This window comes from Microcebus murinus, chromosome 6 (genome assembly GCF_040939455.1).
Source record: "Microcebus murinus isolate Inina chromosome 6, M.murinus_Inina_mat1.0, whole genome shotgun sequence".
NCBI lineage: Eukaryota > Metazoa > Chordata > Mammalia > Primates > Cheirogaleidae > Microcebus > Microcebus murinus.
The window spans coordinates 59,973,334-59,989,107 of NC_134109.1; the positions used below are offsets into that span (position 1 = coordinate 59,973,334).

At 48.0% G+C, this 15,774-nt stretch overlaps 1 protein-coding gene, 1 non-coding gene and 1 pseudogene across 2 annotated transcripts; all 3 read left to right on the forward strand.

The window, feature by feature from the left end:
* Nucleotides 1-213: 213 nt before the first annotated feature.
* Nucleotides 214-4,597, forward strand: LOC142871534 (uncharacterized). Its single transcript, XM_076004622.1, has 4 exons — nucleotides 214-252; nucleotides 1,646-2,086; nucleotides 2,192-2,377; nucleotides 4,000-4,597. The coding sequence occupies exons 1-4, from the start codon at nucleotides 214-216 to the stop codon at nucleotides 4,162-4,164; spliced, it is 831 nt and encodes a 276-aa protein (XP_075860737.1). The 3' UTR covers nucleotides 4,165-4,597.
* On the forward strand, nucleotides 2,814-2,977 carry LOC142871565 (U1 spliceosomal RNA). Its single transcript, XR_012919823.1, has one exon. It is a non-coding gene; the product is annotated as a U1 spliceosomal RNA (small nuclear RNA).
* A 421-nt stretch (nucleotides 4,598-5,018) lies between the features above and the next one.
* Nucleotides 5,019-7,769, forward strand: LOC142871482 (large ribosomal subunit protein eL15-like; annotated as a pseudogene).
* Nucleotides 7,770-15,774: the final 8,005 nt, after the last annotated feature.

Here is a 15,774-nt window from a genome sequence, read left to right on the forward strand (position 1 = left end):
TTTTTTTTCTTTTTTTTTTTTTTAATGTATTGCTGAAGCGCGTGCTTAGGTTTTTCTTGTTGTTTTCCGCAACTGTGGCCGAGTCTGAGCATTGCATCATCTTTCTTCATGGCTGTTCTCCATCTGTGAATCTATTTTTTCTAAAAGTGCCTTATTGGCACCCTTGCTGCTTAGTGTGGTTCTTGATCCCGCATCTTCAATCCTGGGGTGGGAATGCGGAGTGTTGGGCCCCACCTTTGCGAGGTTTACTGGGTCAGAATCCGAGTTTTATGCACGTTACGGTCAAAGAAGCACGGATCTAGATGCAACATGCATTGATCTGTCTTCAGAGAATTCTCTCTCTAGCTTCACCCAGACTAGACTTGAGCTCCGTGAGGTCAGGGGTTCGTGTCTATTTTGGTGACTGCTCCGTCCACAGTTGGTTAGGATAATAGGTCTTTACTATATTGGTTGGATTAGTTTACTGACAAGCAGGTTCCCAGGTTCTGGCTCGAGCCCGCCCGAGATTAACACCCTGTCCTTCCTACAGAGAAATCACCACGGAGTTGGAAACACTTCCTGTTCAGCCTCATCAGTAATTTCTCTTAGTACTATTTGCTTGAGCTCCTGGGTGAGAGGATCCACTAGTCAACACCATCGACCTCCAACCCAGCCTCCTTCAGCCCTCCTTCAGCCTTCTCATTGGAGGAGAGTGTGAGCATAATACAGGCAACCAGGAAAAGGCAAGCCAAGGGCCATTGCTTCAAACCGACTTAAGCCAATGAAGGAAACCAGAATCTCTCTCCCCCATATACCTAGGATTGATTCTTAAGGCAAAGACACCGAAAACGCGGGGGAACACTCTGCCTCCGCCTGTTTGCCTGATGGCAGGGCACTACCCTTGCTCATATGCCGCCCAGCAGGCACCAGAGGAATCTGGGAACAGATTTTACTATCTTCCCACCTTTTCCCGCCGTTTAAAAGACTGGACCTGCCCTCTCCTTCCTCTTGTCACTAGATAGGATTTGTGGCTCTCTTGTCAAAATACTACTCAGGCAAGGCCCCTAAGCCACACTGCCTTGACGGAGAAAATGCTGTCGAACTGAGGCCCCTCTCCGGAGTGATGGGTAGAGTAGAGCACAGTCGATAAACTTCTGTTTTCCTTTTGCTTTCAGCAGAGTGTCTCAACTAAGAAGCTGAACAGGAGAAGAAAAGAAGTTAGGTGTTCTCTCCTACACCGACATCATCTTGCCGGGATTATGCGAGTCTCCTAATTGGCCTCCTTGCTTTCACCCTCGCCACACTTACAGCCGGAGCGATTTTACTTATTTTATTCAGCGTTTTTTTGTTTGTTTGTTTTGGACGGGGTGGGGGGGCTCCTCTGCTCACAACCTGGTTCGCCCAGATTGAAGCCTTACAGTGGCCTACATTACAAGACCCTGAGGATCTCACCTCTCTGACTTAAATCACTCTCTTTAATCCGGCTGCCGACACAGGGCCTCCTCGCTGCGCTGGAAGCACAGCCCCGCCTGGGCCTCCGCTGCAGCCGCTCCGTGTGCTGGGGGCGCCGTGCCCGTGACCAGCTCCGTCCCTCACCTCCTTCAAGTCTTCTGCTCATCCGGCGCCTTCCCCCCGCAGCCTCTTCTGACCACCTGCTTTACCACAGCAACCTGCCCCTCGCTGCAACTGCTTATCCCGCTCCCCCCCTCAACTCCCCCCTAGCACTCAGCACCTAACTCATTTGCTCACTGCGCCTCGCGTCGGCTTTCTCCCGCCCGCGCCCCCCCTTCCCGTAGGCCGGCCTTTCGGCTCCCACGCGCCGGCCGGTGTCCGGCACAGGCCCCGCGCTACAGGGGACGGCGGCCGAACGCGCCGGCGCTCGACGCCCGAGCAGCTCGGGACATTCCAAACAGGAGCCAGGAGCCAGGCAGGGTTCACCCGGGGCGCCGGCGCAGGGTTATCCCGTTCGATCACAACACGGGGAACTTGTCGAGTCCACCGCAGAGAGGACCAGTCGGCACTCGGCGGGGCCGCCCGGCGGGGACAGAGCGAGGCCGCGAGGGCGCGCGCGCCCTCCCCATCCAGGCTCCCGGGAGGAGGAGTTAGGGTTAGGGACGGGGACGGGGACGGGGACGGGGACTGGACCCAGGGAGCGCTTTGTCCTGGTTTTTCTTTTTCTCTGCAAACTTAAACTCCTGAGTTTTCCTTCCAGCGCGAGGAGATCGGGCTACTACACATTCTGGAGCGCTCTGCGTCACTTTTACTCAGGAAGACACCACTTAACGGCAACCGGCAAAAAGGCCTTTCCCGATCTTTCCATCACTTGAAGACGAGTTCCCGCTGGCGAGAGATCAGAATGGGCTGGAAGTGGCTTTCCTCGCTTTTGGCTGAAAGGAAGGTGAGACCAGCCCGGAGTCCTGACCCGCCCCGGAGGGCTGGGCGGCGGGGCCGCGAGGTCTCCTCTTCTCGGGTCTCCCTTGCAGCCCCCGGTCCCGTGGCCGCGCGCCCGCCCCGCCCCGCCCCGCCCCGCCCCGCCCCCGAGGCCGGGGCCAGTAGAGCGGTCCGGGAGACACGCGAGCGCCGGGGCCGTCGCCCGCCGGGGCGTGGCGTATGTAGATGAGCGCGGCGCGCAGAGGCTGCCGGTGCCGCCCAGCCTGGGCGCGGGCGCCCCGCGTGGGCCAAATCCCAGCGGTGCCGGGGCCGTTTTCCCGAGCGGCGCGGGTGCAACGAGGGAGCCTGGGGCAGTGAGGGTGCGGGGACCCCGCGGGGGAAGTGACCGTGTGTTGAGAGCGGGGCGGGCGCGAGGGTGCGTGCGGAGGCGGGGGCGGCAACTCATACTTACCTGGCAGGGGAGATACCATGATCACGAAGGTGGTTTTCCCAGGGCGAGGCTTATCCATTGCACTCCGGATGTGCTGACCCCTGCGATTTCCCCAAATGTGGGAAACTCGACTGCATAATTTGTGGTAGTGGGGGACTGCGTTCGCGCTCTCCCCTGGTCATTGGTTGTCTGAAGAGCAGCTCTCTCACATTGAGTGTTGTGCGACAGGGGTCCGGGTTTTACAGTAAGCGGTTGTGTCTGCGTGGCGTTTGGAACTTCTCAGCAGGCCTTGCTTGTCGGCCTCGCTGGTTGACGACTTCACGCCGGGGTTCTCGTTGGCTCGCAGGGGGGTTGGTGTTGGCGTGAGCGAGGAGGTGTGGGGGAAGGAAGTGCAGCCCGGCAGGGGCGTGTGTGTTGGAAGCTGGGGAGAGAAGACGGGGAGCATCGGGTGGTGGGGGGAAGGGACTCCTTCGGAACCCGGGGTCAGGGCGGCCAGGCGGGGGAGTTCCGTGCTGCCTGCAGAGCAGGAAAGGGACGCGGGAGACCCCAGCTGGCCGGGCGGTGGAACTGGGCTGGCTGGCCAAAGAGCAGTCTGAGCCCCTAGGCAGGATGCACACTTACTTTGCACACCCGGCACGGGATTCTTAGCTAAGCCGGGAGGAGAAGATGGAAAACGTTCCAGGATCCGGAACCACGCTCGATCCAGGACGCAGAGATGTGTCATGACCGTGAAGGCCTGACTACGAGGCCCTCGGGGACAGGGGCTTGTGTCTTTCATGGCCTTGGGAGGCCAGGCAGGACGCCAGCCGTCTAGCGAGGTCTCTCAGTAATGCTGGGAGGGGAGAACCCCGCCTGACCGCCTTCGAACACCTGACATCCCAGGAGGAAACAAAGATTCGCTGGGATGTTTGGGATCACCATTCTGACGTGGAACTTTCGTCCGGTCATGATGTCTCACCATCCTAAGTTCCTTACACGTCCAAGCCTCCCCGGGTCTCACCGCCACCGAGACGCGTGTGCAAGTGCTGGCGTCTGATCCAGTACGCATCTGGCCACTGGTAGCCATTCATCACCCCTGTCCCTCAGTTTTTCTTTGTCTAGTACCCCCTCAGCTGCTGTCATCAAGGTGGCCTCTAGTCAGTCAGCTCAGCCTAGTTACTTCTGATGTAAAAGCATTACTTTTCTTTTTTTAATTACAGTCGGTCACAGGTCAGCTTGGACTCTCAGGTCCAGAATCATCTTGCAGTGTCTGCAGGGGATCCAGTGACCACTCCTGTCTTACCAACAGACCCCGGTTTTGTCCAGAGTACCAACGCGCCCACGGACACAGTTCTGACCAATTAGACACAGGTCCCCGGGGATGACCTCTCCACGGGAATAAAAAGGCCAACCCTCTTTTTGAAGAAAGTCTTTCACCTGTACTCCCTTTTTCCACCTGGAAGTCAGACTGTGAGGCCTGGAGGTGCAGCAGCCAACTGGGCACCCTGAGGCCACAGCCCCGCCCCCGACCCCCACCCCCAGGGGGGATAACCTGGGTAACCGCCAAGCCAGCCCCAAACCGCTACCCCTATGGGTATGTGACCTAGCCCTGCCTGTCTAAGCTGCTCATTGACTTACTACTCATCTCTAGCGAGGTCCAATCCTACCTAGTATAGAGTAGTTCTCCCCTAATGTTTATACTGCATGACATTTCAATGGAAAAAGAGGATGGGTGTGGGTGGAGGTGGACATTTTCTGATCTGTACCCAGATTCAAAGTAGCATTGAAGAAGGGTTTCAAGCCCTCTTTTATTTTATTTTATTTTATTTATTTATTTATTTATTTATATATTTTTCCATATCTTGGCTATTGTGATATTTTATTTTATTTTATTTATTTATTTATTTGAGACAGAGTCTCACTTTGTTGTCCAGGCTAGAGTGAGTGCCGTGGCATCAGCCTGGCTCACCGCAACCTCAGTCTCCTGGGCTCAAGCAATCCTCCTGGCTCAGCCTCCCAAGTAGCTGGGTCGACAGGTATGTGCCACCATGCCCGGCTGATTTTTTTTTTTTTTTTTTTTTTTTTTTTTGAGACAGAGTCTCACTTTGTTGTCCAGGCTAGAGTGAGTGCCGTGGCGTCAGCCTAGCTCACAGCAACCTCAAACTCCTGGGCTCGAGTGATCCTTCTGCCTCAGCCTCCCGAGTAGCTGGGACTACAGGCATGCGCCACTATGCCCGGCTAATTTTTTTTATATATATATCAGTTGGCCAATTAATTTCTTTCTGTTTATAGTAGAGACGGGGTCTCGCTCTTGCTCAGGCTGGTTTTGAACTCCTGACCTTGAGCAATCCGCCCGCCTCCCAAGAGCTAGGATTACAGGCGTGAGCCACAGCGCCCGGCCATGATTTTTTGTATATATATTTTTAGTTGGTTAATTAATTTCTTTCTATTTTTAGAGGAGACAGGGTCTCGCTCAGGCTGGTTTTGAACTCCCGACCTTGAGCAATCCGCCCGCCTCCCAGAGTGCTAGGATTACAGGCGTGAGCCACCGCGCCCGGCCCTCAATCCCTGGTTTTATATCCTTGAATGGCAACCTGTCCCCCTCTGCTCCCCAGGCCTCTTAAACCACCTACTCATGTCTCCCTCTCCTGTCTTACTCATTCTATTTTCTGCATTGTGCCCACCTCAAAGACATCAGTTTGAGCTGACCTTCTATAGTTTTACTAGGAGACAGCAAGAATATTGCATGAGTCTTTCCAAAACTTGTACAGACACCTCACCCAGCCTTTGAGCCTCACTGGCCTGCAAATAGACCCACTTTCTTGCAATTGCAACTCCAGCAATCCTTCCCCTGACTGTATAAACCCCTCCTTCTGAACCCCCACCCCACCCCAGGCCATTCCCACTGCCTGGTGGCTTCCACTTCCTCCTTGCCCTCAGGGCATGAAGCATCACGCAGAGGGAGAGGGAAGCCCCAGGCCTTCTACAACATAGATATGGCTTCTGGGGTTCCAAGGGACCATCTTGGAATACTGTACTAAACTCGTAGTTTAGGATAAGTAGTAAACAAGAGCCTTTTCCCTGTCATTTCGTGTCCTCCTGTTTCACCCTTGTGTCCCCCAGGCCACAGATGGTCAATAAGTGTAAAATGGGCTGGATCAAGGTGGCTCACACCTGTAATCCTAGCACTTTGGGAGGCAGAGTCCGGAGGATTGCTTGAGGCTAGCTATTTGAGACCAGTCTGGGTAACATAGCAAGACCCGTCTCTACATAAAATAGAAAATTTAGCCAGGCATAGTGGCGTGCACCTGTAGTCCCAGCTTCCACGGAGGCAGAGGCAGAGAAGGGTCACGTGAGCCCAGGAGTTTGAGGTTGCAGAGAGCCATGATGACACCACTACAGTGTAGCCTTGCAAGAGGGAGACTCTGTCTCAAAAATAAATAACTAAGGTGGGAGAAAGGCTCTTTCCTTTCCGTCTGGCGGCAGCCATCAGGTGAGCCAAGATGGGTCCATACAAGTATATCCAGGAGCTGTGGAGGAGGAAGCAGTCTGATGTAATGCGCTCTCTTCTGAGGGTCTGCTGCTGGCAATACCGCCAGCTCTCTGGCTCCACAGGGCTCCCCGCCCCACCCGACCAGACTGGGATACAAGGCCAAGCAAGGTTATGTCATATATAGGACTCGTGTGTGCCGCGGTGGCCGCAAACGCCCGGTTCCTAAGGGTGCAACCTATGGCAAGCCTGTGCATCATGGTGTTAACCAGCTAAAGTTTGCTCGAAGCCTTCAATCTGTTGCAGAGGAGAGAGCTGGACGCCACTGTGGGGCTCTAAGAGTCCTGAATTCTTACTGGGTTGGTGAAGATTCCATGTACGAATTTTTTGAGGTTATCCTCATTGATCCATTCCATAAAGCTATCAGAAGAAATCCTGACACCCAGTGGATCACCAAACCGGTCCGCAAGCACAGGGAGATGCGTGGGCTGACATCTGCAGGCCGCAGGAGCCGTGGCCTTGGAAAGGGCCGCACGCTCCACCACACTATTTATTGGTGGCTCTCGCCGTGCAGCTTGGAGAAGGCGCCATACTCTCCAGCTCCACCGTTACCGCTGATATAAGTAATGTTTGTAAAATTCATGCCTAATAAACAATTTAGGATGGTCATGTCTGCTTAAAGGTGTTGTCTGTGAAACGAGTCTTCAGATTGTTTCACGCTTTGTCAAATATGAAGTTAAAAGTGCAATAATGTTTGAAGACTGTAAGTGATGGTGTATCTTGTTTCTAATAAGAGAAGCTTTTTTGTCTTAGCTTTATCTTATTAGGGAGTTACATGTCAGTGTTTAAAACATGCTATGTGGTATAATAGGTGTAAAATAAATTCTTTAAAAGAGGAAAATAAATAAATTAATTAATTAAAAAGAACATCTCAACAGCAGTGAATCCTGGGCTGACCATTTTTTTTATCAGGGACACACAGTGAGCTATGGAATGTTTCAGCTGTTCTGGAGGCACAGTCTTTTTTTTTGTATGCCCTTGAGGGAGCAATACACCTTCTTTGCCTTATTTGTTTTGTGAGAGGGCCTTGCATAGTACAACCGTCAACTCCATACACACACACTCTCTCACCCTCTAATACGTACGGGAGTCTCCCCCTATCCATGGGGCATATACTCTGAGACCCCCAGTGGATGCTTGAAACCTCAGATAGGACCAAACCTATATACTGTTTCTTCCTATACATACGTGCTGTGAATAACGTTTATTTTATAAATTAGGTAGTGAGAGATTAACAATAACAAAATAGATCAATGACAACAAAATGCTATAATAAAAGTTATCTGAATATGATCTCTCAAAATACTTTTTTTTTTTGAGACACAGTCTTACTCTGTTGCCCGGGCTAGAGTGCCGTGGCGTCAGCCTAGCTCACAGCAACCTCAAACTCCTGGGCTCAAGCGATCCTGCTGCCTCAGCCTCCAGAGTAGCTGGGACTACAGGCATGCGCCACCATGCCCAGCTAATTTTTTCTATATATTTTAGTTGGCCAATTAATTTCTATTTTTAGGAGAGATGGGGTCTCGTTCTTGCTCAGGCTGGTTTCGAACTCATGACCTTGAGCCATCCTCCTGCCTCATCCTTCCAGACAAAATATCTTACTGTATTGTACTCACCCTTCTGACCTGACAACCAAATGGCTGGTGACTGGTGGGCAGGTAGCATATATAGCATTGGATATCCTGGACAAAGGGACGATTCAGAGTCTCAGGGATGGCAAGAGATTTCATCATGCTACTCAGAACAGCATGAAATTTAAAACTTACGAATTGTTTATTTCTGGGATTTTCCATTTAACATTTTCAGGCCTTGGTTGACCATGGGCAGCAGAAACCGTGGAAAACAAAGACAAGGATGAGGGGGGACCACTGTACTGCTGTTTCCAGACTACTCTCATCACCACAAGCACTCTAAAAGTGCATGCCAGGGGCTAAGGGGCACATCTTCCACTCTACCTCCTTTCCCCGAAAGACCACCTTGGTCAGAACACAGTAGCAAAGGGTTAATCAAAACACCGTGCAGCTTTTGGCCCTGTACTTACTACTTAGCATTTACACAGCATCTTCTCATTTCCAAAGCGCAGTACCAACATTTATTAATCCTCACAACACCCCTGTGAGGTAGGTCAGTATGTCCTTTATAGTAGAGCACTGACACAGAAGTCAAGCAAACCTCCCAAACCTGCTTGAGGCCACAGGGAAGCGGGTGGAGGGGCTGCACCCGTATCCAGAAGCTCGGGCTCTCGATTGGTCCTGCATTCACCCACTGGGAGTCGCATGAGTGTGTGTGTGTGTGTGTGTGTGTGTGTGTGTGTGTGTGTGTGTGTGTGTGTGTATGTGTGTTTTTTTCTTTTACCAGGGAAGGTTACATGAAGGACAAAACACACAGATCTCAACTAACAACAGAAAAATCAACAGTTCAAATGGCATTGGGGAAGGTGTCCATTAAAGAGACAAAGCATTTATCAGCACGTGAGTGAAGCAAGAGAACATGCCGCCGAGAAAGGGTGGAATTAGCGTGACTGGGGATGAGGCCCCAACCAGGGATTCAGGATGGTTTGGTAAAATATAAACAAACTAGGAACTGATCCAAGGGGTGACCAGCCCAAATGCCTGTGGTTTCCAAATGGGAGACAAATGAGAAAAAGTGGAAAATCTAACCTCTCAATCTAATTTTGAAGGAGGAATGATAATATGGTCACTCACAATTGAAGGGCCAATGATATTTGTAATATAACTACTGGCAATTAGTATCTTCTCTGTACACCAGCTTTTATCGCAAATATTCTACTCCCACCCACCCCTCCCTCACACAAGTGCTGCTCCTCATAGCAGACCTCTTTCCCTGCACAGACTCATCTATACACTGGCACGATACCACTGAATAGCTCAATGGCACATGTCTCTTGGTTAATTGGCTGAGCTAGGGATGGAATCCAGGAATGCACAGCAGACTGTACTCTGCTCCTGTATTTTAGAAGGAGTTGTCTCTAACCTGCCCCTGCCCAATTCCACCTTCTTTTTTTTTTTGAGACAGAGTCTCACTCCGTTGCCGGGGTTAGAGTGCCATGGTGTCAGCCTCAAACAACTAGGTTCATGCGATCCTCTTGCCTCAGCCTCCTGAGTAGCTGGGACTACAGGCGTGCACCACCACACCAGGCTAATTTTTTCTACTTTTAGTAGAGATGGGGGTCTCACTCTTACTCAGGCTGGTCTCGAACTCCTGAGCTCAAGCGACCTTCCCACCTCAGCCTCCCAGAGTGCTAGGATTACAGGCGTGAGCCACCTCACCTGGCCCCAAATTCCACCTTTTTATGAAGTAGACACAGAGGAGCAGTTCATTCTTTTGCAAATAAACCAGGGAACTTTGTTCAATATGCCGTTTTGGAAGAAAGAAGAAGAAAGAAAAAGTAAGACCTGCACTGTAAAGCATAATACAGGAGTAGATTTATTATAGCTACTCCACATTTTAGAGAGTGATACAATGACCACATCGTTAGAAACTATCACTGTTATCGCTGTTTATTTTACAGTAATTGGTTTAGTCTACAAGTTTAAGGCAAACATACTAATAATGCATTTGCTTTTATTCAGAAATCATACTTATAAAGATTACATAAATTCTGTCCCAAAACATCTAAGAAATGTGCATTAATTAAAAATGAGTCTGGTTAAGATGCTTTACCAGGATACATGAATGAACTAAGGTAGTATACAATGCTTTTTAAAAACAAAATTAAAAAAAAAACAAGAAAGGCAATCTTTATCTTGTTTGGACGATGCATTTTAAAAGGGTTAAATTTCAAAAATTAAAGGTAAGATTGGCAGCCATAAGGAATACCATTTATAAAATAAACACAGTTATAGAGGCTACTTTGAAAAAGAAGAAACTTTGGACTTCTGAGCAGGACGAGCGCCGACGCGGGCAGCTGTCCGGGAGCACAGCGCAGCGCTCCGCCACACAGACCGGCTTCGCCTGTGCATGGCATCGCCCACAGTTGCTTGGAAGGAAGAGGAGATGCACTCTGTCAGCTGTTTTTGTTTGTTTCCAGTGAGCACAAATGCCTAAATCATGAAGAAAACAAAAATAAAATTTGAAGGAAGGCAGCCCTTTTTAACAGGAAGGCCGAGAGTGGCTTATGTGTCTCCATTTAACACTGCCAGGCAGTTCTGCAGCAACTGTAGGTTACCCTGAAAAGGAAGGGAAAGTACACGATGACTAGAGTAGAAATGGTTTGGAAGAATCTTACTGAAGATATACAATGTTAGGAATCGCATAACTTTAACTTTGTTAAGCTATCAGAATTTCAAGACCAGCTATTGGTTATATACAAATAAAGGCTTAAAGACTGAAAATTACACGATTTGTTTCCTGTACAATAATATTTTCTACATACCAGATTCTGCAGTAGACCATTTCTATCTAGACCATTATGAGTGTTTTAGTTTACTTGACAGGTTCTAGTGAGGATAAAATATGCCTTCTGTGTCCAAGTGGAACTATGGAACAATTTCTGATTGTGTGACAGGCTCTTACCCCTTCTTTTTAGCCACTAAACCACACATTTCATAGATTTATAGAAGGTTTTTTTTTTTTTTTTGAGACAGAGTCTCGCTTTGTTGCCCAGGCTAGAGTGAGTGCCGTGGAGTCAGCCTGGCTCACAGCAACCTCAAACTCCTGGGCTCAAGCAATCCTGCTGCCTCAGCCTCCCGAGTAGCATGTGCCACCATGCCCGCTGATTTTTTCTTTTTTTTTTTTTTACTTTTTTATTTCGGCATATTATGGGGGTACAGATTTAAGGTTTCAGTAAATGCCCATTTCCCCCCCTCCCCCCAAAAGCCTGAGTCTCCATCATGACCATCCCCCAGATGGTGCACATCTCACTCATTATGTATGTATATACCCGCCCCCCTCCCCCCTCCCACCTGCCCAATACCCTATTACTGTAGCACCTATGTGTCCACTTAGGTGCTACTCAGTTAATACCAGTTTGCTGGAGAATATATCTGGTGCTTGTTTTTCCATTCTTGGGATACTTCACTTAGTAGTATGGGTTCCAGCTCTAACCAGGAAAATATAAGATGTGCTATATCACCATTGTTTCTTAGAGCTGAATAGTACTCCATGGTATACATATACCACATTTTATGAATCCATTCTTGGATTGATGGGCACTTGGGCTGTTGCCACAGCCTTGCAATTATGAATTGTGCTGCTATAAACATTCGAGTGCAGGTGTCTTTTTTGTAGAGTGTCATTGGATCTTTTGGGTAGATGCCCAGCAATGGGATTGCTGGATCAAATGGTAGATTCACTTGTATCGCTTTAAGGTATCTCCATATTGCTTTCCACAGAGGTTGAACTAGTTTGCAGTCCCACCAGCAGTGTAGGAGTGTTCCTCTCTCTCTGCAACCACGCCAGCATTTATTGTTTGGAGATTTTTTGATAAAGGCCATTCTCACTGGGGTTAAGTGATATCTCATTGTGGTTTTGATTTGCATTTCCCTGATGATTAGAGATGTTGAGCATTTCTTCATATGTTTGTTGGCCATTCTTCTGTCTTCTTTAGAATGATTTTTTCTATATATATAAGTTGGCCAATTAATGTTTTCTATTTATAGTAGAGATGGGGTCTCGCTCTTGCTCAGGCTGGTTTCCAACTCCTGACCTCGACCAATCCTCCCGCCTCGGCCTCCCAGAGTGCTAGGATTACAGGCGTGAGCCACCACACTGGCCTAGCAGGGTTGCTTGAGCCCAGGATCTGAGGTTGCTGTGAACTAGGCTGATGCCACACCACTCTAGCCCAGGCCACAGAGTGAGACTCTGTCTCAAAAAAAAAAAAGAAGAAACATGTTTTTGGCTTATTCTGTTTTGGTTTTGGTTGGGGTACTTTCTTTTAGAGTTTTTTTTTTTTTTTTTTTGAGACAGAGTCTTGCTTTGTTGTCCAGGCTAGAGTGAGTGCCGTGGCATCAGCCTAGCTCACAGCAACCTCACACTCCTGGACTCAAGCAATCCTCCTGCCTCAGCCTCCCAAGTAGCTGGGACTATAGGCATGTGCCACCATGCCCGGCTAATTTTTTTTTCTCTATATATTAGTTGGCCAATTAATTTCTTTCTATTTATAGTAGAGACAAGGTCTCACTCTTGCTCAGGCAGGTCTCGAACTCCTGACCTCGAGCAATATGCCTGCCTCGGCCTCCCAGAGTGCTAGGATTACAGGCGTGAGCCACTGCGCCGGCCTCTTTTAGAGTTTTATTTGATGTTTAATGCGGTTGTTACCTTGTTTGGTTTACTGTTTTTATCTGCATATTTTTGTTTACTGTAGGTATATCCCTGGAATTTTTGTCTTACTCTTTTCCAGATGCTGGATTAATATTGAGATCTAGGTTACACTTGTGGGTGTGTCGTGGGGAGTGTGTGCAGGTGATTAAAGGTCCATTTGATCTTTCATTGTTTTCACCAAAGGGTTTTTATTTAGCCCATTTTGTTTTCTGCCTTCCAAATGAAATATCATCTTCACAGGACAGGATTAGTATAAGAGGGTCCCATCTTCCCCTCAGTTCCAGTACTAAGATTTTACAACCAACTTAACAGAAAATAATTTTTGCATGGCATCTTCCTTGGTAGACCTTTTATAAATTCCTTCAACATAATAGCAACTAAACTTAGTAAAACCTAAAGGAAAAAAAATCAAGATTCTAATCTTGAAGAAAAAAACCCACAAAATATGAGCTTCATTCACTTTGCAAATCAGTACAATGTGTATAATACTGGAAAACAGAATGTTTTAATACACTTGAGAAAACTTGTAAAAACACTGCAATATTTTACAGTCAATTCACACAATCTGAAATATTCAACTTTTTTTCTTTTTCTTTTTTGGAGACAGGGTCTCGCTCTGTTGCCTGGGCTAGAGTACAGTGGCATCATCATAGCTCACTGCAACCTCAAACTCCTGGGCTCAAGTTATCCTCCTGTCTTCTACCTCCAGAGTAGCTGGGACTACTGGCTCACCTAACCATGCCTGGCTAATTTTTCTACTTTTCATAGAGACAGGGTTTTGCTATGTTGCTCAGGCTGGTCTCAAATTCCTAACCTCAAATGATCCTCCTGCCTCAGCCTCTCAAAGTGCTAGGGTTACAAGCCTGAGCCACTCCACTTGGCCTTAACCTTCATTTTTCATTTATCTGGGAGCCATCCACAATTTTATTTAGACAGCAAATTCAGATGTTTTATATCTTTGCTACTCCTCCCAATGAGAAGTGGAGTCTAATGCTCCTCTCCTTTAATTTGGGTTGGCCATAATGACTACCTTGACCAATAGACTGTGGCAGAAGTGATGTCCAGGGACTTCTGAGGATAGGTCAGAGGAAGCCTTGCAGTTTCCATCTGCATCTCTGGGAATCATTTTGGAGATTTGAGCTGCCATATAAGAAGGCTGATTACTCTGGGATTGCCATGTTGTGAGGCAGCCCAAGGGTTTGTGGAGAAAAATGCATGTAAAGAGTTTCAGTCTTGGTCGGGTGCGGTGGCTCATGCCTGCAATCCTAGCACTCTGGGAAGCCAAGGCGGGCAGATCCCTCAAGGTCAGGAGTTCAAAACCAGCCTGAGCAAGAGCGAGACCCCATCTCTACTAAAAATAGAAAGAACTTAACTGGCCAACTAAAAATACATAGAAAAAATTAGCCGGGCATGATGGCGCATGTCTATAGTCTCAGCTACTCGGGAGGCTGAGGCAGGAGGATCTCTTGAGCCCAGGAGTTTGAAGTTGCTGTAAGCTAGGCTGACGCCAGGGCACTCTAGCCTGGGCAATGGAGTGAGACTCTTTCTCAAAAAAAAAAAAAAAGTTTCAGTGTCTGACATTAGGGAGCAGAGTAATCTCTGCCAAAATTGCAGTTTTGTGATCAAAATTAATGATCATTGTTGTGTCAAAGCTCTTACATTCTGAGGGTGGTTTTTTTGTATAGCAATAAGAAAATGGAACAGGGAGACAGTAAGCAAACAAGTAATATGAAGTAGAAGGGGGAAAAAGGTGGACTATGATTGAGAAAATGTGATGGAGAGAAAAGATTTGAGGCTTAAAATTTTAGACAAAGTGGTCAGGGAAAGCCTCCCTGCTTCTGTTTGCTCTGTACTCTTGCTTCTCCTTTATTATCAGCACATTATAATCCCAAAGAGCCACCTCAACATGGCCCTCTAAGTCCCAGCATTTACTTGTTCTGTTACAAGTCCAAGGGCCACAGTCGAGATCCTTAGAATTTTTTTTTTGAGATGAGGGTCTCACTAAATTGCCTAGTCTCGTGTGTGGTGGCTATTCACAGATGCAATCACACTGCTGATCAGCACAGGAGTTTTGACCTGCTGCATTTCTGACTTGGGCTGGTTCACCCTCCTTAGGCAATCTAGTGGTTCCCCTGCTTCTGGGAGGTCACCATATCGACGCTGAACTTAGTGTGGATACCTGACTGGCATAGTGCTCAAGTGATTTTCCTGCCTCAGTCTCCTAAGTGGCTGGGACTACAGGTGTGTGCCACCGTGCCCAGAATAAACTTTAACTCTTAATTTTAAATTCATGGGAATAAAAATGTAATTGGCCCAACTTTTGTGGTGCAGAATGAACAATAACATATGTGCACATCCCTGAGGAGGGCTATGATTCCCAGACAGGGAAGACAGGTTCCTGAATAGGCATCTCCTTCACATCATTGTGACTCATGGGAGAATATTTACTTCTCAAGAACGTTAGGTGGGATGATAGTTAAAAACCAGAGAAATACATGTCATGTGAGTGGCACACTATGCTACAGGAGTTAAAAGCAGAGAATAATTCCGGGTAAAGGAAGAATCTGAAAAAGCATTACAGAAAATGCACAGTATGAGTTCCTATAACTATAGCATCTCAGGGCAGAATGATGTCCTAAGGGTCATTTTGTCCAGTCACTTCAAGTTCCAGATGGATCTTTGGACACTGGACACTAGAATTAGAAAAGAGAAGGTGCTCCAGGGACTAGTATAAGGAAAAGCCTAGTGGAAAGACATAATATACATTCTGGAATCAGCGAATTGTGCTGGATATGTGTAGGGAGTGTAGTTGGAAATCAGTTTGGCACGACCGATTGAACCATATTGTGGAGGGCCAAGAATATCACAGACTAAAGTGAACAGATTCAGCAGGTAAAGGTGAGGACTTGTTCAGGTAGGAAATCCTTCAGAGCAGAGCTATTCTGGAAGAGGATCACTCTGCCAGTGGAGAGCAGCATGACTGGAGAGGAAAAAAACAAACAAGGCTGTTGATTAGGAGCCTATATCAATAGCCAAAGGTGAGGGTTGGGTAGATGGGATGTGGATGAGAGAGACATTGCTAAAATATCTACAAGGCTTGGGAGTTGAGAACTACTGGAGGAACAAAGGAGCCAAGATGTGGGGACTTTCAGTCTGTAGTTGT

What these genes read in the sequence shown, in the direction of transcription:
- LOC142871534 (XM_076004622.1), top strand. Translation starts at nt 214, where the DNA reads ATGCGGAGTGTTGGGCCCCACCTTTGCGAGGTTTACTGG. An exon ending in TCCCGGGAGGAGGAGTTAGG is followed by an intron (nt 2,087 to 2,191) that starts GTTAGGGACGGG and finishes TTTTCCTTCCAG; the next exon opens with CGCGAGGAGATCGGGCTACT. An exon ending in CGCTTTTGGCTGAAAGGAAG is followed by an intron (nt 2,378 to 3,999) that starts GTGAGACCAGCC and finishes TTTTAATTACAG; the next exon opens with TCGGTCACAGGTCAGCTTGG.